A 25,560-nucleotide genomic window follows, 5' to 3' on the forward strand; every position below is an offset into this window, starting at 1 on the left:
AATACCTTAAATTCTTGACATGGATTAGAGAATATATACATTTAAGACTAACTTGAAACTCATTACAGATCCCATACTCCAACATCATCAGGAAGAATCAAATATCATTGGATCATCCTTGGGCAGTCCTGTTTCAGAAGATTCAAAGGATGTCGAAGATTTGGTAAACTGTCATTAGAATTTTGGTAAACTGTCATTAGAATAATTCTTAGAAATAGGCAGTTCAAGCAAAGAAGGCACACTGTTAATTACAACCTCTTCAAAGAAATAGGAGCAACCCCCAAGAGGCTTAATTTACCAATTTAAATAGCCACAGTGCTTAAGCCACACACATTGTTGCTGCTATGACTTTTTACCTCCTTTAAACACATCATCTGAGGTTGAGTTTTATGACAGTATGTAGTTGAGTGGAGGCTGGGAGTTTTAAGCATAAATCCCTGTTTAGTGTTACATGGGAATAAGGAATTTCATTCACTTCAGCCACTAAGAAAAGTTTAGAATCACGAAAGCTTAACTGCTGTGGTTTAAAGTACAGTTTCTCTAAAGATCAGACATGGCACTGTCTCCTCTCAAGTAAGCCTGGTTGTAGTTCAGATGAGTCTTTTCAACATGGTCTAGAGCTTACCAGTGATCTTCTGATCTTCAAGAAGACTAAGTTTGAGACTTGACCAGCATACAAGTATAGAGACCTAGGAGGTGGTCTTGTGGTGGTTACATTTGGTTAACCCATTGCTGGCAGTGGGAGCTGATTTAGGCAGGGTAAACAGGAAAGCATTAAAAGTTAAAATTCACTACAGGTTTTTTGTTACTTTTAAAGGGAATATGGATAAGCATAGTAACAAAACCCACCAGAATCTAAGCAGTTTTCACCCCCTCAGAAACCACTGTCATTAGTTTACAAAGTTAGCACTTTGAAATAAAACTAAATGAGGAAGGAAGTAATGTTACCTATCTTTGATACCATGACCATTTATTAGATGTTTTGCTATATAAATTACCGAGAGAATAGTTTGTCATCCACTTAGTGTGTTAGCTGGTGGGGTACAATATAACCTCTCATCTCAGGCAATTTTAAAAAAACAATATTTGCTTCTATAACAAAAGGAAACAAATCTAAGAATCATTCCTGTACTACAGAAGGGTTAAGGCAAAGGTAGCCTTTTGGGCTTTTTAATGAATATGACCCCTATAGAAAAGTCAAGAAAAAAAAAACCTTGTATAAATTATTTTATTTATTATTGTAATTAGATCTTCACAAAGTTGTCTTTTCACTGTCTGTTTTGTCAACGTGAAATTAAATTGTAGTTATAAGCAAAAGTTGGTTGCCTAGGGAACAATTGTATATTCAGTTTGACAGAAATAAAAGAATATTTGTCTTAAGATGCAAGATTTGTTTTTACATAGCCTTTTGCCATACAATTATAAAAATTTCATTTCAAAAGTGAAATTTTTTTGTGCTGTTTTAGCTTTAAGGGTTGGAATGTTTAGGTGCAACATCAGCTCCTTAAAGAAAAAGCAAAGTGATCTAGGGTATGTCTCCCTTGCAAGAGGGAATTAACATTTACAATTAACATGAAAATCATGTATCAGACTTCTGCAGGAGATTCTTCAGCATACCTTATCCAAAAATTACTCACTGTCCTAATGTATCATTTTGAAGAGTCCTGGTAAGTACTTCTCCTTGGCAGCCTCACCTTCCCACATCATGGAAGTACAGGTTTGCACATATACACAACATGATGATAGAAAATATGATATAGTAAATTAGCTTTCTAAATTTCGGTTCTAAGTCTCCTTGTCGATACCAGTAGATCTAAAAGAAGAATTAAAGTTTATAAATTAAAATTTAAAATATAACATTTTCTCTACCAATTTCAAATTTCATTAGTATTTGTTTATTCCCCTAAATGAGACAGACATTCTCCATATTCTGAGGTCTCTACATTCCTGAGATCAGTACAGCCAGAATTTAATTCTTACTCTGAGTTTCCACATCCAAGATCATACTTATTCCTACTTTCTCAGTTTACTTTCCTCTATATTCACACCTATATACTCCACCAGTCATCTGGCAAACTATCCAAGAACATATACCTGGACATACTACTTAACAGAAAAGGAAGACAACATTTAGACTCATGATTCATACAGTTGGTTCAGACTGTAAAATAGGGCTTCCATAATATATTTGGATTAAACTAGTTCATTGTTTGTTAGTCACTTTAGGCTTCAAGCTAGGGGAACAGGAAAGCTCCCAAAGTGGGATGGGCTAGTTCTTTTTCAGGTCATGGGAGTATATAGCAGGATCAGTGAATGAGAACACTTGGAGATGTCTCCTGGTTTAATTAATTTTAACTCAGATAAGCAAATTACTATTAATTGTTTTTTCTTTTGATTCTGCCTCTAAAGGAACATGAAACAATGTAGCCAACTAATGAATGAACACTGAGGAGCCACCACCATCTTTGTTTCTTCACCATAAAAGAAACATTTGCAGTAAATCAAACATTTTTACAACAACTGCAGCTTTAGATTTCCCAGGAGGTTTTGGTGTTAATACCTCCATTTTGGGAAACAAACATGTAGATTAAACTAATTTTGTAATAATTAGAATTAAATCCAGAGTGCTCTATCTCTTCCCTTAGCAGTAACTGGCATTTCCCAAAGACTGTTGGCCCTTACGTAGTCCTTGAGTGAAGATGAATTAAGTAAATTAAAATCTTTGGCCACCTACGTCTTTCCACTAATTTTTTTTTTTTTTTTTAGCTATCAAGGGAGTGGAATTTCTCTTTGGGGTTACAACTTTGGGATTTAGGAGAAAAGAAGACTCAGATTTTATTGAGAATTCTAACATACTTTTAGGGGGAGGATGAGGATATAATTAAGAGATACCCTTTTGTATAGACCCAAGGCTGAAAATTTTTGTCCTGTGCATTGCATCTTAAACCCTCAAGAACACTGTTTAAATTCTCAACAGTACTTACAAGTATGCAGGCAGTAATACTACTCAAAGAGATGCAGACAGCAAAGAATATATTCAACGGTTTTGGAGGTAGTTGAGGAAAAACAAAAGCACTTATCAGCGTTACCTGTATGAAGAGAAATTATGTAAGGCCTTAACAGTAATTCCAAGACTTGGTAATTACCAACTGGAGTCTAGGCAACAGTACTACAAAATGCTTCATGTTATAAAATTACATCTGCCACCAAGTTTGCTTTCTAGAATGTTAATACAGTAATTATAAATATGTTCGAGTTATTTTAGTACTTCTTTTCTAAACTTTCCCTTACTTATGAAAGGAGAGAAAACATCAGTAATACTAGCTGATCCCAAAATAACTTCATTAACTAAACCTCACTCCCAGGATTAATGATTCTGCTGGTAAAAGTTCTAGCCATTTTGTTATTTTAAATATTTCTAGCAAAATGAATATAATCAAAACTGGTTTTGCTATAACATTATGAAACACACTGAAAGACTTCTAATGTTGTGTAGTTCTGTTTCTAACAGATGCAGCATTATATGCAATCTTTTCATTAAGAAGCCATGGAAAAAAATTCTCTTTAATGTGCCAGAAAAATGTCAAACTATGGAAAATACAGCTTTTAAAAATTTTATTGTAATAGCTCCCAGATGTATACTGTATACAGGATGTATACAGTAAAACTACTATACACTGTGACCAAATCTTTTAAAACTTGACCAAAGGGTAATGGATATGTTCTTTAGGAACAAAATAGAAATGGGGAATTATGGTAGATGACAGAAGGAAGTGGCTACTAGCCACTGACATTTTTACAAATTTACTAGGCAAAACATGGTAAACTCAATTATCTTAAAACCAAGTTGTCTGACTTGTACCATTTCACATATTCAACCTGGGGGTGGGGCAGAATTAAATTAGCTACTCCAATTAGCAACTGCAATTTTGTGGTAATAAAATTAAAAGCACTTATTTAGCTTCTTTTGGAAAGTTAACCATAATTGATAAAGTTTTCAAAACTGGCTAAGAGCCTGGGTGAGGCACAAAATGAGGATACTTACTAGAATCAATAAGGATGTTAAGCTGCCAACAACTAAATTGATGATTCGATCCTGAAAGAGAAAAGAATTTTTAAGCCATATGACTTGGATCCATGTTACCTTCAGTATAGTACAATGCAAGGCATTTGGATGGTTTACAATAAAGAAACCCAAGATCCAGTCCTTCTCTGAGCTTTACACATAAAACTACCAGACAAAGCAAAGTGTACTGAGCCATAAGAGTGGAAAATGTACTTTGGGAAAATGGCCAACTGGGGAAGGTTTCTTGAAGGGACAGAACATTTATACTAGAGTCTTGATTGGGTAGTATCAAATGGGTAAGGGAGGCTTACAAATAATGCATGTGCTGCTGAGGATAGCATGAGCCAAAGGAGAAGGACAGGCACTGCAGGAATGGCCAGGCCAGAGCATTGGTTGGTTAAAGGTATCAGGAACCGGACTAGATGTAGAGTACCATGATGTGTCTGGAACTATATTTGTAATACAGCTTAGGTATCCTTGTCTAGTCTAAAAATAGATGCTACTGTTAAAAGGGATGGGTCCTAGAGTGCCAAGGCTTGGCACTTGCAATCTTAAGAGACCATCCAGTCCAGTAGTTTTTCCAAGTTATTTAATAGTGAAGGGCTTTAGTATATAAACAAAATATTGGTTGAATGAAGAACCTACCTACTGAGCTTTCTTGTCATTCCCATCCCACCCCAACCAACAAAGAATGTTTGAAAAACTGATCCAATCCTAATTTTACAGGTTAAAGTAAATTTAGGCCCAGTGTGGTTAAATTATTTTCTAAGAGTCATAACAAGTTAGAAGCAATTTTGAAACCAGAGATTCCTAAATCCAGGTCACTGGTTAGAAGTAGTTTCAGGTACTACTAAAAAGGTAAAGTATGATAGTGACATGCAGTCTTACTTCTGAGAAGTCAAAGCTGAGTCTTTAACGAATCAGTCGTCTTAAATGTTGTTTTGATAATGGTCTGAGCAGAGAATGGCAGGATATGGAACATGCCGCCAATAAACAAAACCTCAGAGATGGGAAGGACACAGGAACAATCACAGAGCAGCAACCGAATTCTCATTTCCAAGTAGTCGCCTTTTAAGGATAAGAACCCACAGAAGTTAAGAGTCAGGCAAAATTGGGAGGGAAAGAGTAAGAAAGCCAAGTATTGGATGTGTGTGATCTAACCAAGGACAAATCACAACTCTCCAGACCAAGGCCACTGCAACTGAAAGGTTACAGAACAAAAGATACTGGACTCCAGCCACACCCTAACTCCAGAGGACTCAGAAGAGATCTTACCACGACCTCAGCTAGAGAAGCCTACACAGCACACAGGAGCCTGAACTTAGGACCACTTGTTAGGAAAGGGACCCAGGGACAAGTCACCGCTCACTTTAACTTCTTCCCACATGGGACAACATAAAATGTGTAGAGAGACAAAATCCATGGGAGCCCCACTGTTTTTGAGAAGCAAGAATATCTGCTGCTCTCTGAGTGCCAGGGATTTCCAAAATAAAGCACTGCATACCTCACAACAGCCCCCACCAATAGAAGTCAAGCCAATATATCACTAATTGCCAAATGACACACAGCAAGTTGCCTACCAGGATCAAAGTAGGAGAAAAATAATGGTAAAAGGATATTAACTATGCCAAGCACATTCACCAATCCTCTCTTTAAAAATTCTAGGATGAAATGGTAATATGACTGTTTAACAGGTAGCAAAACAGGCTCAGGGAAACTGAGAACTTTCCCAAGATCTCAATACCATTAAGTGATAAAGACAAGATTCAATGCCAAGCCTCCTTTCCCTATTTGCTTCTCACCCAAAGAACAACCTAGAGTGCTAGTGCTGGTCTAGACAAAGATGTCAAGTGGCAGATGACACCTCAAAAAGCCTATTAGCAAAGTACTACACTGTGCTTACCTTTCAAGAATGATTTCCTCATAGGTGACTTTGTTCCACATTGTTGGATTTCTCCATATAACTGATTTTAATCATCCTGATGAAAATATATCTAAACTTTAATGAATACTTTCCTGCCTACCTTTTAGATAGTCACTGAACAGAATTCCAACAGATTTTCATGAATATCAGTTATTGTTATAATGTAGTGGTCCCCTCTGGGATTCCCAAGATGGGATGAACTATTTCGGACATGGCAGAAGTGTTTCTCAGAATATTTTCTTTCTCCAAGCCAAGGCCTTCTATCAACCATGAATTCAGGTATGCAGAGTTAACTTCAGAAGCCCTCCTACTTCTAATGCTCTCTGTTTTAAACTTGCTACTCAAAGTGTAGTCTATGAACCAGCACATCGGCCTCACCTGAGAGAACTGCAAGAAATGCAGAATCTTAGGCCTCACTGAGACCAACTGAATCAGAATCTGCGTTTTAACAGGATCTGGTAATTTATGTGCACATTTAAAATGGAGAGGCTGTGCTCTAAAGTTTAGTCTAAAATAAGCCATTTTTAAATATTAAGTTCAAATCACAGGGTACAGCTCCTTCCCTGGGCCTAGAGATTATTTTTCAGGGTTTTAGCAGCTCTTCTAGCTCCCAATCTCCAAAGAGGATAATAGAGAATAATTAAATAGCTAGTTAATTAACACTTCAAAGGACAGTTTGGGGAATAATATGCTCCAAATTGGAGCTAGAGTACATGGAGAAAAGTGAGTAATACATTTAAACTTTGCTGTTTATGGAATAAATTGAAACTCATTATTTCTACTTCTACAGCTAGTCTCTATTAACTCAATTATTTCTCACAGAAACTAGCTCTGTCTCCTCCCCAGTTTTATTTTCACTCTAGTTCTACCTACCATAACTTGTCTCTCCTACCAGAATTTTAAACCTTGTACTGTGGCTTATTTTCACTCCACAAGGAAGCTTGACAGGACAAAGGATGGCAATTAGCCTGGATCCTTGCCTGCTGAGAGGACAGGATACAGATTTAGGATTTCCTTCCCAGAGACAAAATATTCTGCAACAGGTTTAGACATAGTCTGAATTCATATATACATGAACATAAAGACAGACGTTGTGTGCATACATACATGTATATATATAGTTGAGATTTCACCTATATCATCTTGTAAGTCATATATTTATGCATTTAAACATTATCTACTATAATTCAGATGCAAATACAAAAGTGAATAAAAACATCTTTACCTTCCAGAAGTTTACACTATCCAGAGTTCAGGAGGGCACTAAGAAGACAGAAAGTGAGCTATCTTGGACAGTCAAGGAGAGACTACCAGAGAAGTCAAAACCCTGAGGAAGACTAGCAGATGAAAAGGAAAGGAAAGATGGTTCATGAAAGGAATTCCACAAAGACCCATGGGAGAACAAAAGCATTGCTGTTACAAAAAATCAATGGGACAAATGGAGATTGTTGACCAAGTTTCATGAGAGCTGAGAGGAAAAGAGCTGGAATGCAATGCACAGTGAAGAGCCTGGGCCTGACGGATTCATGTCTTTGTCTTCCTTTAGAATGAGGAAGGAGAAAAAGATGGAGATATATGCAACTGGTTTGTATCTGGAATGGTGGAAAGCAAGTAAGGAGTATGTTATCTCCATTTACCAATGGGTAACTAGGTTCCAGAAGACTGACTTGCCAAAGGTCACACGGCTAGGTAATGGCAAAAAATCTCCTATCCAATGCTGTTTGCAAAAGACAAGTGTAATGAACAGTTCAAAAGGTCTAACAGTCCTTAAACTAATAAATATAGACCTTAACACGGTCTAGAAACCAAGGTTCTCATCTCATTCTGCCACTAGCTAGCTTTGTAACCTCAAAAGGATTCTTTAACCCATTTGACTCTATCAGATGAGAAGACTGGGCTAAATGATACCTGGTCCCTTTCAGTTCTTACACTTTATGGTTCTGAATCACCAGACTGCACTTGGGCCAGAGAAGGACTAATCCCCTAGTGATTAAAAGCCAGAGAACCCCTATACTTGCCTGGTCAGTCATTAGCCAGCATCTGCTAGAGAAACTAAAACTCAAATGATCAGGTGGTAACAATGGCCCTGGGAGGAAACTGGCAATAACATCCCACATAACCAAAAGCTAGCTCTGCCCTCAGCTCCTCAGCTCCCTGGAAATATCCTGGTTCTAAACAGTTTGGAATGCTTACAAGCGACATTGTATTCAGCCTTCCATTTCCATGGCAATGTTTTGCCTACTTCCAAAATGAATTTCAAGGGCATGTGCTACTATAATAAAACCCTAACCTAACTAACCAACAATAAAAAGACCAAGACAAAATTTCGAAAAGGCTTTGGGGAATGGTGGAATGGGGGGGGGGAAAAGCTAAAGAATCTACAAAGGCCAGTCATGGTGGCTCACACCTGTAATCCCAGCACTTTGGGAGGCCAAGGTGGGAGGATCACTTGAGTTCAGGGATTCAAGAATAACCTGGGAAAAATACTGAGACCTTGTATCTACAAAAAATATATAAAAATTATCTGGGTTTGATGACATGTGCCTGTAGTCTCAGCTACTTGGGAGGCTGAGGTGGGAGGATCACTTGAGTCCAGGAGGTCAAGGGTGCAGTGAGCAAGGATCACGCCACTGCACTCCAGCCTGGATAAAATGAGAATCTTAAAAAAAAAAAAAAAAAAAAAAATTGTCTTAAAAAACATTTCTCATTTAAACGCAAATGTTTGTATGAAGATTTCTGACAGCCAAGTGGGAAGTACAACAGAATTTTAAGTTCTAACTAATAATAAAAGTAAGCATACTGGATAATTAGAGTCAAAATTCTCCTGGCTCTAAAAAGAATTTGTCCCATGGGTTGGAACAAATCTAGGGACACAGAAAATATAGATAATTCATACACAATCATTTCTTATATTGGTCCATAAAAAAATCCCAAAGGCATAATGTCAACTCATTTCCCAAAAAACCAAGCTCTGGCATGGTTAAAATGCTACTCCCAATTTTGACTACTCATCTGTATTAGTTTCCACACTGCTGATAAAGACATACCCAAAACCAGGTAGTTTGTAAAGAAAAAGAGATTTAATGGACTCACAGTTCCACATAGCTGAGGTAGCCTCACAATCATGGCGTACAGTGATAGGCACGTCTTACATGATGGCAGGCAAGAGAGAAAATGAGAGCTAAGCAAAAGGGGAAACCCCTTATAAAATCATCAGATCTTGTGAGACTCATTCACTACCACGAGAACAGTATGGGGGAAACTGTCCCCATGATTCAATCATCTCCCACCAGGTCCCTCCCACAACACATGGGAATTATGGGAGCTACAATTCAGGAGGAGATTTGGGTGGAGACACAGCCAAACCACACAATTTCATCCCTGGCCCCTCCCAAATCTCATGTCCTCACATTTCAAAACCAATCATGCCTTTGCAACAGTCCCCCAAAGTCTTAACTCATTTCAGCATTAACTCAAAAGTCCACAGTCTGAAGTCTCATCTGAGACAAGTCCACCTATGAGTCTGTAAAATCAAAAGCATGTTAGTTACTTCCTAGATAAAATGGGGGTATGGGCATTGGGTAAATACACACATTCCAAATCAGAAAAACTGGCCAAAATAAAGGGGCTACAGGCCCCATGCAAATCCAAAAACCAGCAGGGCAGTCAATTTTTAAAGCTCCAATGTCTCACATCCAGGTCATGCTGATGCAAGAGGTAGGTTCCCATGGTCTTGGGTGGCTGTGCCCCTGTGGCTTTGCAGGGTACAGCCTCCCTCCCAGCTGCTTTTACAGGCTGGCCTTGAGTGTCTGTGGCTTTTCCAGGCACATGGAGCAAGTTTCGGTGAATCTACCATTCTGGCATCTGGAGGATGGTGGCCTTCTCACAGCTCCACTAGGCAATGCCCCATGGGGACTCTGTATGGGAGCTTCAACCCCACATTTCCCTTCCTTGCTGCCCTAGCAGAGGTTCTCCATGAGGGCCCTGGCCCTGCAGCAACCTCTGCCTGGACATCCAGGTGTTTCTGTATGTCCTCTAAAATCTAGGCAAAGGTTCCCAAACCTCAATTCTTGACTTCTGCGCACCTGCAGACCCAACACCACATAGAAGTTGCCACGTGCAGCTCTGAAGTCATGCCCTGAGCTGTACCTTGGCCCCTTTTAGCCATGGCTAGAGCTGCTGGGACACAGAGCACCAAGTCCCTAAGCGGCATACAGCAGAGGGGGGCCTGGGCCCAGCCCACAAAACCATTTTATCCTCCTAGGCCTCTAGGCCTGTGATGGGAGGGGCTGCCTCAAAGGTCTCTGACATGCCCTGGAGACATTTTCCCCATTGTCTTGGAGATTAACATTTGGCTCCTCTTACTTGTGCAAATTTCCACAGCTGACTTAGATTTCTCCTCAGGAATTTTTTTTTTTTTTTTCTATTGCATTGTCAGGCTGCAAGTTTTCTCCTTAGGAATTTTTTTTGTTCTATTGCATTGTCAGGCTGCAAATTTTCCAAACTTTTATGCTGTGTTTCCCTTTTAAAACTTAATGCTTTTAACAGCACCTAAGTCACCTCTTGAATGCTTTCCTGCTTAGAAATTTCTTCTGCCAGATACCCTAACTCATCTCCCTCAAGTTCAAAGTTCCACAAATCTCTAGGGCTGGGGCAAAGTGCCACCAGTCTCTTTGCTAAAACATAACAAGAGTCACCTTTACTCCAGTTCCCAACAAGTTCTTCATCTCCATCTGAGACCACCTCAGCGTGAACCTTATTGTCCATATCACTATCAGCATTTGGTCAAAACCAGTCAACAAGTCTCTAGGAAGGAAACTTTCCCACATCTTCCTGTCTTGTGAGCCCTCCAAGTCTCTAGGAAGTTCCAAACTTTTCCTATCTTCTTCTGAGCCCTCCAAACTGTTCCAACCTGCCTGTTACCCAGTTCCAAAGTCGCTTCCACATTCTCGGATATCTTTACAGCAGCACCCCACTCCTGGTACCAATTTATGTATTAGCCCGTTTTCACACTGCTGATAAAGACATACCTGAGACTGAGTAATTTATAAAGAAAAAGAGGTTTAATGGACTCACAGTTTCAAGTGGCAGAAGGCAAAAGATAACGTCTTACATGGTGGCAGGCAAGAGAGAAAATGAGAGCCAAGCAAAAGGGGCTTCCCCTTATAAAATCATCAGATCTCATGAGACTTATTCACCACCACAAGAACAGTATGGGGGAAACTGCCCCCATGATTCAATTATCTCCCACCGGGTCCCTCCCACAACACGTGGGAATTATGGGAGCTAAAATTCAAGATGACATTTGGGTGAGGACACAGCCAAACCATATCATCATCCTTCAGAACTCAACACTATCAACTTCACTGTAAATCCTTTCTGGACACCACCCTGGGCACCTCCCCTCAGAGCACCCACATCACTTTGCTCAGTCTTTACACTTAACTGCATCAAAATGTATTGCTTGTGTCCCACACTGGCAGTTAATGGTGGGAAAGACAGTCTACAAGTAGTCCCCCTTACCAGCGGGGGATACACTCCAAGACCACCAGTGGATGCCTGAAACCACAAATAGTACCAAACCCTATACATACTGTTTTTTCAATCAGATAACAGAGATGGCTACTAAGTGACTAACAGGCAGGTAGCATCTACTGGACAAAGGGATGATTCACATCCCCAGCAGGAGCAGGACAGAGTGAGAGTTAATCATATTACATAGAACAGTGCACAGTTTAAAACTTACAAATTATTTCTGAAGTTTTCCATTTAATATTTTTGGACCATGGCTGACCACAGGTAACTGAAGCCTAGAAAAGTGAAGCTGTGAATTAGTGGGAACTACTACACTTGTTTTCCTTCTTGACAGTGTGGCACGCTGTAAGCACTCAATGAATGTTTGTTAAACGAAAGACTCAAAGCAGAAATAGCCAACGGTATTTTCTTTAGAATGCCTCTAACCAGTAGAGACCATTCATCTCATCTTACCACTTAGGGCCTGGCCTATCAATAGGAACATAATGTGCCTCACTGCTGCAGGGCAGGCATGCAATGGCACCACAGAAGCTGTGGCCTGATCCTGCAGACCAACAGGTCACGGTCTGCCAGCCACAAAGGTGCAACACCCTAACAGATACCTCCCAGGCTAGGCTCTGTTGTTCCCAAAGAAATATCAATGGTAAACAATGGGGATCTCTGAGGTCCACGTTTTCCTGAGTAGAAGCCCAGTTACCTTCTGCTAGGGCAGGACCAAGGACTGATTTATAAGGCATCACAGCTCTGAACTCCAGCTGACAAATCAATCCTTCGGCAATGCTCCCCAACACTCCCAGAGAGGGGCAAGGCAAAACAGAGAAAAGTCCTTGCAGAAAAGCAAAAGCCTGGATGGACAATGCCATGAAGACATTCCCTACTACATTCTTGAGGGAGAAGGCAGGGTAGAGGGTGGAGGAAGATTGAGAACTCCATTTTTGGTGTTACTTCTAAACTTTCTATGTGATTCTACAAAAGTCTTTCTCCTCAGACAGCATCGCAGGGAGTCCTATAGACCCACATCCCTTACCAGGTGCTCAATCCGATTTCCAGGTTAGACCTCACACCTTCAAGTGTCCTCCTCTGTCAGACATCCTACCCCTGGGAAGCTGTTCCACATGAGCAAACTGCATCCTAATAGAGCTCATGCCCCTGTGTACTCAGCCAGAGCTCATGAGACTTATTTACCACCACGAGAACAGTATGGGGGAAACCAACCCCATGATTCAATCATCTCCCACCGGGTCCCTCCCACAACACATGGGAATTATGGGAGCTACAATTCAGGAGGAGATTTGGGTAGAGACACAGCCAAACCATATAATTTCATCCCTGGCCCCTCCCAAATCTCATGTCCTCACATTTCAAAACCAATCATGCCTTTGCAACAGTCCCCCAAAGTCTTAACTCATTTCAGCATTAACTCAAAAGTCCACAGTCTGAAGTCTCATCTGAGACAAGTCCACCTATGAGTCTGTAAAATCAAAAGCAAGTTAGTTACTTCCTAGATACAATGGGAGTATAGGCATTGGGTAAATACACACATTCCAAAATCAGAAAAACTGGCCAAAACAAAGGGGCTACAGGCCCCATGCAAATCCAAAAACCAGCAGGGCAGTCAATTTTTAAAGCTCCAGTGTCTCATATCCAGGTCATGCTGATGCAAGAGGTAGGTTCCCATGGTTTTGGGCGGCTCCGCCCCTGTGCTTTGCAGGGTACAATTCTGATACTTTCTTTGAAAACCCAGCTCCAGGTCACCCCCAAACCTCCAACCACTTCTAGATAGCAGCAATAGGCCTTGCTCTGAAGTCTTTAAGCTATCCTAACTACAAATGTCAGTTTACTCCTCTGTCTCTTCCTCTACCTTGGAAGGTTTGGGAAGGTAAGGACCATGTCTTCCTTGTTCACTGTTGAATTTTGGGCCACCATATATGGCTATATAGCTGAAGTTCAGCCCAATGTTGCACTTTCCAAGTTTTGCAGCCTGGCATCAGCCTGCATCTACCCAGAGGCAACAGCACATTTTTCTAATTCAGACAAAGCCAAGCCACATGTTTATGAGGGCTCCCACTACCCAGGGTGTAAATACTCTAACGATTGTACAAAGGTGCCACCGTATGGCTGGGTGATGGCCCTGGCCATATCCCTCTGCCAACCACAATGGCTAGCAGGAGAGATAATCAATATTAGTTGAAATAACACACTAACTGGGCTTACTACAAACTCATGTTTTCTATCCTCACCTGGGCCTTCACTGTATTTCCATGGCCTCTTATTTTGGGTGGACTGCCCCTGCTTCTCTCCGGGAAGTGGTTTGAAGCTCCAGCTTTCCTCAGGTTCCCAGTCCTACCCTTGAAGCCTTTACATCCATTCTCACACTACTAGAAAGAACTACCTGAGACTGGGTAATTTATAAAGAAAAGAGGTTTAACTGAATAACAGTTCCACATGGCTGGGGAGACCTCAGGAAACTTACAATCATGGTGGAATGTGAAGGGGAAGCAAGCTACATATTACATGGCAGCATGAGGGGGTGGGAAAGGGTGGGAATGAGGGAGACTGGGGAGAAGAGGTTGAGAGGGGGGAAGAAGAGGGGAAGAGAGAGAGGTGGGAGAGAAAGACATAGTGAAAGAGTGAGAGAGCGAGAGTGAAAGAGAGTGAGACAGAGATTGAGACAGTGAGACAGACAGAGTGAGACAGTGAGTGAGATAGTGAGAGAGAGAGACAGAGAGAGAGACAGTGAGAAAGACAGAGAGAGAGACAGTGAGAGACAGACAGTGAGAGAGAGACAGTGAGAGACAGTGAGAGAGACAGTGAGAGAGAGACAGTGAGAGAGACAGTGAGAGAGAGAGACAGTGAGACAGTGAGAGAGAGAGACAGTGAGACAGACTGAGATAGTGAGAGAGCGAGAAAGACAGAGACAGAGCGAGAGAGAGCGAGACACAGAGCGAGACACAGTGAGAGCGAGAGACAGTGAGAGCGAGAGACAGAGCGAGAGACAGTGAGAGTGAGAGACAGTGAGAGCGAGAGACAGTGAGAGCGAGAGACAGTGAGAGCGAGAGACAGTGAGAGCGAGACAGTGAGAGCGAGAGACAGTGAGAGAGCAACAGAGAGCGAGAGACAGTGAGAGAGCGAGAGACAGAGAGAGCAAGAGACAGTGAGAGAGTGAGAGACAGTGAGAGAGTGAGAGACAGTGAGAGAGTGAGAGACAGTGAGAGAGTGAGAGACAGTGAGAGAGAAACAGGGGAGGGGGACAGAGAGAGAGACAGAGGAGGGGGAGGGGGTACAGAGAGAGAGACAGAGGAGAGGGAGGGGGGACAAAGAGAGAGGAGGGGGAGGAGGGGACAGAGAGACAGAGGAGGGGAAGGGGGGACAGATGGGGAGGGCGGGAGCGGGGAAGCGTGTGGGAGCGGGGAACTGCCACATGCATTTAAACCATCTGATGTCATGAGAACTCGTTCATGAGACAGCACTTGGGGATGGTGCTAAACCATTAGAAACTGCCCCCATGACCTGATCACGTCCCTCCCTGCCCCTCAACATGTGGAGATTACAATTTGACATGAGATTTGGGTAAGGACACAGCCAAACCATGTCATTCAGCCCCTGGGCCCTCCGAAACCTCATGTCCTTCTCACATTTCAAAACCAATCATGCCTTCCCAACAGTCCCCCCAAAGTCTTAACTCATTCCAGCATTAACTCAAAAGTCCAAGTCCAAAGTCTCATCTGAGACAAGGCAAGTCCCTTCCACCTATGAGCCTGTAAAATCAAAAACAAGTTAGTTACTTCCAAGATACAATGGGGGTTACAGGCATTGGGTAAACAGACCCATTCCAAAAGGGAGAAATCAGCCAAAATGAAGGGGCTACAGGCCCCATGCAAGTCTAAAACCCAGCAGGGCAGTCATTAAGTCTTAAAGCTCCAAAATAACCTCCTTTGGCTCTATGTTTCACATCTAGGCCACACTAATGCAAGGAGTGGGCTCCTAAGGCCTTGAGCAACTCCACATGGCCCTGTGGTTCTGCAGGGTACAGCCCCCACAGCTGTTTTCACAGGCTGGCGCTGAGTGTCTGTGGCTTTTCCAGGCACACAATGCAATCCATAACGGCTCCCCCTTGCAGCAGACTTCTGGACATCCAAGCATTTCCATACATCCTCTGAAATCTAGGCGGAGGCTCCCAAACTCTTGCCTTCTGTGCACCCACAGACCCAACAGCACGTGGAAGCCACCAAGGTTTGGGGCTTGGACCCTCTTAAGCAACAGCTCAAGCTATATCTTGGCCCCTTTTAGCCACAGCTGGAGCTGGAGCAGCTGTGACACAGGGCACTGGAGTCCAGGACCTGATCCACAAAACCATTTTTCCTTGACAGGCCTCAGGGCCTGTAGTGTGGGGGCTGCTGTGAAGCTCTCTGAAATTCCCTGGGGACATTTTCCCCATTGTCTTACCTATTAACATTCAGCTCCTCAACTGCATCTCATTATTGGGCCACCAGAAATAGCAGCCCGACCCTCAGTTTGGTCTAGGAACAATACCTCCAGGCACTTTGTTCTTCCTTTTATAAAAGGCTCAATCCCATTTTATACTCATCCCTTACCCTCCCTACCCACGAGTTCCTCAGGCCACTGAAGACAGTGATTGTCTTCTCCTGGGATGGGGAAAGAGCAAGGCAACACATTGAGCAGGTATTAAATGCCCAAAGGGTGCTACTTCCTACCATTGTTTACCTGGACTGAGTGATTCAGACCCTTGAGCCACATACTACAATTTTGCCTCCAAAGTTCTGCATTTCTCAAGCAAACTTAAGGGTCCCAATACCATAAATAAAAGTTTGATTCTCAGAAATGACTTTGCTTCTCTTCTTCCAAATCACAACTTCTCACCATGAAAGCTGTGTAAGTGGCCCAGTCAGAAGCCTAAGGGGCCAGGAAAAAGCATAACGAGAGGATGCAAAATGTGGGAGAAGGTTTATTTTGAGCCCAGCTGAATAAAGAAACCTCAGGCCCTGTGTCCAGGGATTTAATATGGGTCCCTCAGAGCAGCATGGCTCTGACTGTACAGGAGCTTCCCCTTGCACTGTCACTAGAGACAACCAGAGGTATAGCAGCCACACAGGTGGAAAGCAAGGAGACATTCTGTCTCACTGGCTAACTCTAGGACGCAGCGAATTATGACCCATAGGTACTACTGCTCTGAGACTTCCCAAAGCAACACCAGACTTTGAACAGTGCCGAGAGCACAGGATGTGCAAGAGAAAGCATTTATGAGAATTCGGGCACACCCACCCTTTACAACTTTTACACTCGATTCTCTCCCAAACACATGACCTCCACTGCTACATGTGGACCTGTATTTTAAAAGTTACAACTTTTAATCCTTAGTTTTCATATTTGTACAATGTCTACCATGTGAAGTCATAATAAGGATTAGAAGAGAATACATAGAAAGCCCCTACAAGATAGTATCTGACATTCAGTAGAGGGTCAGTAAATGGCAGCTAATATGGTATTTGCACTATTTATACCATGTCTAAGGGGGAATCTTACCAATGAGAGATCAGGCTCCTCAGAGCTGAGAGAGCTGAGCTGGCTTCACACCCTGGCCCCAATTTCTATGGCAGCCCCAATTTCAAATGCATTCCACCATTCTCACAGGGACACTGAGGTTTATCCACCCATATGTCCCTTCAGCAACTCAGAAAATATGGTCACTATACCCATACATAGCCTATGAGCCAACTATAAGAAAAAAGTGACTCAATTCAGTAAGCAAAGGATATTACCAAAGACCAGCAAAAATCACATCCAGAGAAAACTCAGTAGACCATCAGCTTCTGAGAGACCAGACCTCAGTTTAAGTTTTTTTTAATACAATATTTTATTTACTACTGGCCTCTGCTACATACAACTTAGCAGAAAGAAAAAGAAAGAGAAAAATGATTTTAATTGCATGAGAGCTTGAAGCACCACTTCCTGTTTTGATATCTAGCATATCCAGGTTTCTAAACAGTCCCTGCCTTCTACTGTGAGCTCAGAATGTCCCAAGAATGTAGGTTACTTTTTGATAACGCTAAATTCTCACTTTGCTTAAAACTTAATATACATGAAATCAAGAACTTGGTAAGTCATTGTCCCTAGGGCTAAAAAGGCTACAAAAATGAGGAAACTGGCACCTATCATTAAAGAAGAGCTTATTCTATAGTTAGGAGGCAAGACCTACACAAGTCCCTCACAGCACAAGGAGTAAGTGCCAGGGCATATCTTTGACAGCCAGGCTCACAGAAGGAAAGTGAGAAGAGACTGGATTACAGGGAAGGTTCTAAAGTAGGGAATCAGACTGAGCAGAATTCAGATATTTAGAGAAGAGAAGACACAGCAGAAAGGAGAACGACATTTATGAAGAGCAAAGAGGCAGCTAAAAGAAGGGGTCCATGGAGAGGTATTAGCCTGGACTGGGCTTACACAGAGCAAGAGTAAGGCCAGTGCATCTCAACCCTTCCTATGCACCAGCATCCCCTGAGGACCTTCCAGAAATACCAGTGCCTGGGCCCCACACCCAGAGATTACAGTCCACTGATCTAGGGGTGAAAGAGAGAAAACTTAGAGTACTAAAGAAAAAGTGATGGCATTTATTTTTCCTAATTACTTTTCTAGCACACACAAAAAGAGGCAAAGTTGTTTTGGCAGGCTGAATGAGAGGAGAGGAGAGAACTGTTTCACCTTTGGGTGACTAACCCTCCTTTGAGAGAAATAGCTGTGCTTGATCACCTAGAAGCTCTATCTAGAGGAAAAAAACTAAAGCCTGCACTCCTCAGAGAATAGCATTGGTAGCTCTAAGACAGAGGAAGGGGCTGCTGGCACAGACCCAGCTATCTTAATCATAGCTTTATTCTTTTTCTCTTCTTTGCATTTTTAAAAATTATTTTATTACCATCCCTACTGAGCCTTGTTCTTAAATAAGCGACAACAAAAATGGCATGAAGTAGCAACTCTAATCTTACATGATTATTTGCAGAGGCCAAATGCTCCAAGTTTGAATTGCTTGACTAACACTAATCATAAAAAGCCCTTGCTTTTCACCGTCTTTGTTTTCTTCTTCTTTTTTTTTTTTTATTGGGGGGATGGGGATAAAGGAAGATACTTTTGTCTTTGGAACCAAAGATCTGAGCCTCAGAGCCCACTAAACTTGCCCCCTCCACAGAGGGCCTCCCTCTCACTATGGTATCTACTGAGGAATTCAGTGTATGTATCTTCTCCCCAAATCATTGACTTTATATATCACATCCAAGAAGGAATAAAGGAGCAAGAACTGTCACCACCCTTCTTAGAGGATGAGTCACTTATTTTGTGATCAGTGACCACCCACAGAGTGGGCTGATTTAGAAACTGGTTTGCACTACATGGCACCAAGTGGAGAGTGTTCCTTCTTTTCCCATTTGCCCTAGCTATGGGATGCTGCTTTGCTTTCTCGAGAAAACCATTCTCTCCCTCTCCTCCTAGTTTCACCAGTCTAGATGGACTGAAACTGACTTCAGATGATACCACAGCCAGCTAACAAGTTGAGATCAAGACTGACTCGCAAGCCCTGAGAATAATTTAGTGCTCTTCTAACACAAGACAGTGGGAAAGACTGTCCAAACTGTGTACTAAAGCTTGTACTAAAGAAAACTTTTAAAGGTAGTTGTGGGCAGAAGAGGGGAGAACATTTTCAGGTTTTAGTTTACCCTAGGGGGCAGGATGGGAGGGAAAAGCAGAGGAAGGTGATTCATTGAACCATGTTTCCCAAAGTATATTCTGCAGAAACGTATCTAGTGAATGCTCTAGGGAGCTGGAGTTAAGAATTGAGTAAGGCATTGTGCTAGGGCTAAAAAGGCCACACCACCTAAACAGTTTATAAAGTGCTACTCATCCACCCTCACCAACTACAGTCACAATGAAAATTGGCATATTAAAGCTTCCAAAGTCCCACAACAAAGAAAAATGTTTCACAAACTTGGTTATGGAATCACCATAACATTTCAGCTGCTTTAAAACTAAGCTGTCTGAAATGGTTGGGTATCCCTTATCCAAAATGCTTGGGACCAGAAGCGTTTCTGATTTCAGATATTTTTTCGGGCTTTGGAATATTTACATATACATAATGAGATCTTGGGGTGGGACACAAGTCTAAGCACAAAATTTGTTTCATATACACCTTACACACATAGCCTGGAAGACAATTTTATATTTTTAAAATTTTTGTGCATGAAATGAAGTTTGTGTTAAGTACTTTTGTGTGGAAATTCCCACTTGTAGCATCAAGTCAGTGCTCAGGAAGTTTTGGATTTTGGAGCATTTCGGATTTTGGATTTGGGACATCAGCCTGTACTAGCCATACGTGGTTACTGAGCATCTGAAACATGGCTAGCGTGAATTCAGATGGGCTGTTAATGTAAAATACATACTGGATTTCAAAGGCTTCATACAAAAAAATTGTAAAAGTATCTCAGTTTGTTTTCTGTTTGAGATAGAGTCTTGTTCTGTCACCCAGGCTGGAGTTCAGTGGTGCGAGCCTGCAGCTGGGACCACAGGTGGGTGCCACCATGCCCAGCTAATTTTTTTTGTGTGTGTGACAGGATCTCATTTTGTTGCTCAGGCTGGTTTCAAAATCCTGGGCTCAAGTGATTCTCCCACCTCAGCCTCCCAAAGTGCTGGGATTACAGGCCTGAGCCACCATGCCTAGTTAAAAATTTTTTTTTAAATATTGATACGTTGAAATGATAGTATTAATATTTTGGAAATAAGGGGTTAAATAAAATTATTAATATTTCACTTGTTTCTTTATACTTTTTCATATGGCTACTAAGAAATGTAAATTACATATATGGCTGCTCACATCATATTTCTACTGGACAGCACTCTTTTAGAAAATGCTAAGCCATAACACAGGCTTGGAAACTTCAGATATTTCTTATCATCTTGGTATCTGTGCCATATTTTTCACCTGAAAGAGAAGTACTATAGCACAAAACTTGGGAATGGTTCAAAAAAGATGTAAAAAGCATCTGGGCATTCAAACTAGGATTCATAAGATAGCCAACCTAACATGAAAATTCCATAGGTATCAAGGAATGAGGTCTATGTTTCTTACAAAAGATGAACACCTTTTGTTTTTTGTCAATAATCCCTAGTACAGGCACGATGGCTCAAGCTTATAATCTCAGAACTTTGAGAGGCTGAGGTAGGAGGATCGCTTGAGGCCACTAGTTTGAGACCAGCCTGAGCAATACAGGAAGCCCCATCTCTACAACAAATTAAAAAGGGCCAGGCTTGGTGGCTCACGCCTGTAATCCCAGCACTTTGGGAGGCCGAGGCGGGCAGATCACGAGGTCAGGAGATCAAGACCATCCTGGCTAACACAGTGAAACCCCCATCTCTACTAAAAATACAAAAAAAATTAGCCAGGTGTGGTGGCGGGTGCCTGCAGTCCCAGCTGCTTGGGAAGCTGAGGCAGGAGAATGGCATGAACCTGGGAGGTGGAGCTTGCAGTGAGCCGAGATTGCACCACTGCACTCCAGCCTGGGCAACAGAGTGAGACTCCGTCTCAAAAAAAAAAAAAAAAAGTTAGCCAGGCTTGGTAGAAGGCACCTATAGTCCCAGCTACTCAGGAGGCTGAAGTGGGGGAATTGCTTGAGCCCAGGAGGTCGAGACTGCAGTGAACCGTGGTCAGGCCACTGCACTCCGATGTGAGTTACAAAGTGAGACACTGCCTCAAAGACAAAAAAATCCCTTAGATATTTATGGAACAATAGAGAACTGTTTCACTTTGCCTTTCTCTCCATGACTATGTCTGTAAAGCTATTCCTAAATAGGAATAACTTAGAATGAACAATTTTCATGCTAAAGATTGAACAAATTTCAGTAACTGAAATCACTATGTGCACTCAGCACCCATAAAGGCAAAAGAAGTTCCTTCAGGGATTCCCCAAGAGGGTGCTGCTCAAGGCCAACTTAGTTACATATTAATAGTCATTGTTCTATAATAGATTTCATTATCCCTCACTCACCTCACGACTTGGGGCAAACCACTTCAACCCCTATTTTCTGTGAAAGGGCAACAGGTATGCAGATGTCTGGAGCGCTTTGAGAAGCAAAAACTGCCTAATTACTGACTTCACTATTCAACTCATGAAAGGGAGTTGGTGAAGCATTACCAGAGGAAACTACTTGTATGACTGAACACGTAACTGTCTCTGAGGGTTCCACTTCCTTAGTTGTATAACAGAAATAAGAACACCCATCTCACAAAGGAATTTGATGATCAAACAAGGGAAAGCTGAATGCCCACCATGTTGCCTGGCACTGAGGAAACACAAACATACTCTAGACTCTTCTCTGCTCTTTGAGCTTCAGTTCTCTTTGCCTTAGAGCTTGCACCTAAAGTTGAGAGGCTATATGTGTCCGTTCTCATAAAGCAAGTAAGATTACAAAATGCACAGGAAACCACCTGTGAGACTAGGATAGGAACTGGGCTTTTATTCTTTCTCGATGTTCTCAGAACTTGTAGTTCACTAACAGCAAGTTTCCACTGTGAAGTGGCTATTGTGTCGTTTCCTGGCATGTAAAACAGCAAGCTGCAGACACCCACACACAAGAGCAAGGGATGGGTTTCTCAGTGTCCCCAGGATCCTGCTCTAGCAGTTGCTGCCTCTGTGGAAATGGCTCCACTGTAATGTGTCCTGCCCTTTCACTATTGAGGCTCCATTCCTGGGCCTTACTCTCCTCAGGCCCTCAAATCTTCATTTGCTGTGAACACATATGGAGGCCTCTCCTCTCTCAGATGTGGCATCTCCATTTATAAGATACATGTTTTCTCCCACCTCAGACCAGGGGTCTCTCTCCCTTCTCCATTCTGTAGAATTTATCTATGTCCAATCACCCTGTCAACTTCACAGAGGGAGCTAAAGGGAGAAATTTTGAGAGATCAGGAATTAATATATATTAACTTTTTTCTCCGAATAGCTGAAGCTATTATTACAATGCCCTAAAGTTTCCTAAATAATCCCAGTGTGATATATTCTTGTAGTAAGTAAGTACGCAATAAAAGATACATTTGGAATAGTAAAATTCTTGAATGGGTTTCAAATGGATCATGGGCAATAGGAAACTGAAATCATTGGACGTTTTGGCCCAAGCTGTTCAGAAAACATCAATATTTCTAAGTGTCTGCATAAATGGACAAGTCCATTACACCAAGTCATCTACCTCTATAATTACAAGAGCTATGAGTTAAAAGAGGTCAAAGGTCTGGATCACCCAGAACCCCAATCTATGTGCTGAAGCACGCTGGGGAGGCACTCTTTGTTCTTGGGACAGATGGACAACTTTCCCATACAAAAGCAACCAGTTCTTGTCTGTACCCTAACATGTCCCTGTCGTAGCACAGATCCAACCACATCACATTTTTCTACGTTTTTTTTTCTCCACCTGACAGGGTTCCTTGGCTCCCCAGGGCCAAGTACATAATGGTCAATAAAGTTTGCCTAAGATGGAACATCTACTGGAGGAGGAATGCGTCTCAAACCAGGAGCACTGTGGGCTGGGATTATACAAAGCCACAAGATGAACAAGGTGCATCTTCCCGGAGATCGAGTTTAAAACGCTTTCATATTAAAACATTTTGAGAAGAGAAAGTAAAATCCACGTGGAGTTTAAAAAATAAAGTAGTCCTGTGGCAGCCTCTTAGCTTCCAAATTCAGGGCTATTCCCCAGACTGCCAGGTGTACCACTTCCCTATCCTGTCTGCTGGAGGGCTCCTGCCAAAACTAAGAAATCCCGGAAGCTCTGGACTCTACACGTGCATTACCTTTGGAGAGTTGAAAGCACTTTATCAGAGGTCAAAGACCACCAATGCCACTTTTTTTTTTTTCCTTCTTTTAGGCCAGTCAAGTGAAGCAAGGAGATTGGAGAAGGAACAAAGAAATCTGTAACGGGCTATGATCAATTAGTTGTCAACACCACTGCACTGGGACCAGCCAACCAATGCCACTTTTAGATGAAAAAATAAACCAGGCAGATCTTGCCCAAACTACTCAGAAAGTTAATGCTGACGATAGAAAAAGATCTCTCCTCAATTGTTGGCCCAAGACATTACATAATTAATCCTTTTTAAAAGGTGTTAAACATTTTAAAGCCTAGAATAATGTACGGTAGCCTGTTCAGGTTCAGGGACCCCTTGATCACTTCCTGGAATTGAGGCCATCATTCAAGAACCCCTCACCTCAAGCCTCTCCCCTTTCCTTGCTTGGCTGCTTCACTGCTCAGCAATGAACCCTTATGAGTTCTATGTAAACAGGAATCAGAAGCACCCCTTCTCGGCTCTCTCAGGAAGCTTTGGGCGCACACCTGAAGTCTCTGGAGGGTCAGTACTCCTGCTGGAGGTGCAGCTGTACAACCACTAAATCAACCTCCCCTCCGGAGGGGGTTCCCGCACTCCCCAGAAGGGCTTTCAACAACCCCGAACTTTCTGAACTTTTCTCCACTCCAGCCTTCAAGGCTCTTAGCCAACCATGTCCCAAAGCAGACGACGATTGGCCGGGCAAACATCTTGAGAGGGAAGCAGGATTGCAGAACCAGCTTCCTCCCTAAAAGTGCTTTTAGGAGCCGCAGAAAGACGCAGCCCGGACTCCGCCAGAGGGCAGGCGGCAGACACACCCCCCATCCCAGTCTGGAGTCACAATCCGCACTCACCTTGGCGGACGTCTCCCCAAACAGAGGTCTGTTGTCCAGGCCACTGGTGCCGTAGGTCCTGGTAGCAAAGTCCTCCATTTTGGGGTTTCTTCACTTTCCCCAAGCCACTTAAAAGCAAGACAGCATGACCTCCCGAGGTGTCAGGTCCACGACTGCAAGCCTCCTCCTCACGGCTCCCGCATAGCCGAACCCGAGTGGTCGGGGAAGCGCTGGCGCCAGGGATGGGTGGGGGCTCACACGCGGGGAACGCGACCGCTCCGCCCCGGCCCCGCGCACCTCATCTTGAGCAGCTGCCGCAGGAAGTGAAAGGAAACAAACACTGCGTGGCAGACTCTCAGCGGGACGCCCCCGCCCGGGCAGCTCCCACTTCCTCAAATCTCAGCCCTTGGCGCCGCGTGGCTCTCCGCCCCTCTGGGCCGCCAGGGCAGCGCCGCCCGCCGCTCGCTCCCGGCTAGCACAGCAAATCGCAGTCCCCTCGCCCCGGGAGAGACTCCCACACGTCGCCCCCCATTTTTTACACAATAATTTCCCATGTTTTCCCAATTTTCTACGGTAAGCACGTATTCCTTCATGTTCAAGGGAGAAAAAGTTTTCTTGGAAGAACGCATTGAGAACCCCTCGCCTAGCCTTCTGCGTCTCCCCCACTACGTTCCCCAGTGGCGGCGGGAGGAGTGAAGTTGCCGGAGCACAGCCCAGCGCTCCGCACACCCCTCCCGCAGGGCGGCGGGTTCAGGTCGCTGCCGGGGCCGACCCAAGCAACTTGGATCCCCTCTCGTGTTGCATCTACCCCAGGGCCGGCGTGCTCGCCGCAGCTCCCGCCGCTGCTCTCCCCGCGCTCTCTGCCGGAACCGCAGCAGGAGTACGGTCTAGGCACAGCGAGAGGGAGAATCCCGCCTCGGCCCTGCCCATATTGGTCCCGCGCCCGCCAAACCTCGGCATCCCCTAGGCGCTCGCACGCTGGGGGGCCCTGGCCGCGCCGGGGAGAGTGGGCCCTGGGTCCACACCCCCGCCGGGATCCAGTGCCGCGGCCCAGGAACGAGGGCCAGATGCGTGGGGGAGGAATCGCGCGGTCCCGTCGCAGCGCTGCGGATCACCTCCCGGCTCCTTCTCAGGTCCCCCGACCCGGACCCGCTGCCTCCGTCGCAAGTCGGCCCGCCCAGGTCGCGTCACAACCGAGGCCGCCAATCCCGCGGGCTAAGGCGCCGCATTGGCTGCGGAGCTTTATTTCTAGACGTGCCAGCTTATTCCCCGTGGGGCGGCCAATCTCCGCGGCTGCACGTTTCTCAGCTGCTTAGCCCTTAGTAATTAG

General features: G+C 43.4%; 2 protein-coding genes across 37 annotated transcripts in view; one reads left to right on the plus strand and one right to left on the minus strand.

Moving 5' to 3' along the window:
- The window catches only part of DMTF1 (cyclin D binding myb like transcription factor 1), a 59,293-nt gene extending 42,565 nt beyond the window's left edge, over positions 1-16,728 (plus strand). For 14 of the 30 annotated variants that reach the window (XM_003822730.7, XM_008976310.4, XM_055114631.2 and 11 more), the window contains one exon: positions 69-1,380. In XM_003822730.7, the coding sequence (XP_003822778.1) occupies positions 69-178 (110 nt within the window). In that variant the 3' untranslated portion in view covers positions 179-1,380. Of the gene's footprint in view, positions 1-68; positions 1,381-2,409; positions 4,689-7,222 lie in introns of those variants that run through there. The other 16 variants (XM_055114616.2, XM_055114615.2, XM_055114612.2 and 13 more) reach the window with 5 other exon arrangements.
- TMEM243 (transmembrane protein 243) lies at positions 1,215-25,419 on the minus strand. 7 transcript variants are annotated; one of them, XM_008976317.7, is made up of 5 exons: positions 25,346-25,419; positions 24,252-24,541; positions 4,046-4,096; positions 2,985-3,089; positions 1,215-1,813 (listed from the first exon to the last, which is right to left on the minus strand). In XM_008976317.7, the coding sequence occupies exons 2-5, from the start codon at positions 24,327-24,329 to the stop codon at positions 1,691-1,693; spliced, it is 357 nt and encodes a 118-aa protein (XP_008974565.1). In that variant the 5' UTR covers positions 24,330-24,541; positions 25,346-25,419; the 3' UTR covers positions 1,215-1,690. The 7 variants fall into 7 exon arrangements, with proteins under 7 accessions (XP_008974565.1, XP_003822780.1, XP_034820251.1 ...); XM_003822732.7 differs by having other exon boundaries at positions 25,183-25,404; XM_034964360.4 differs by having other exon boundaries at positions 25,039-25,403.
- Positions 25,420-25,560: the final 141 nt, after the last annotated feature.

The sequence above is a fragment of the Pan paniscus genome, chromosome 6 (assembly GCF_029289425.2).
Source record: "Pan paniscus chromosome 6, NHGRI_mPanPan1-v2.0_pri, whole genome shotgun sequence".
NCBI lineage: Eukaryota > Metazoa > Chordata > Mammalia > Primates > Hominidae > Pan > Pan paniscus.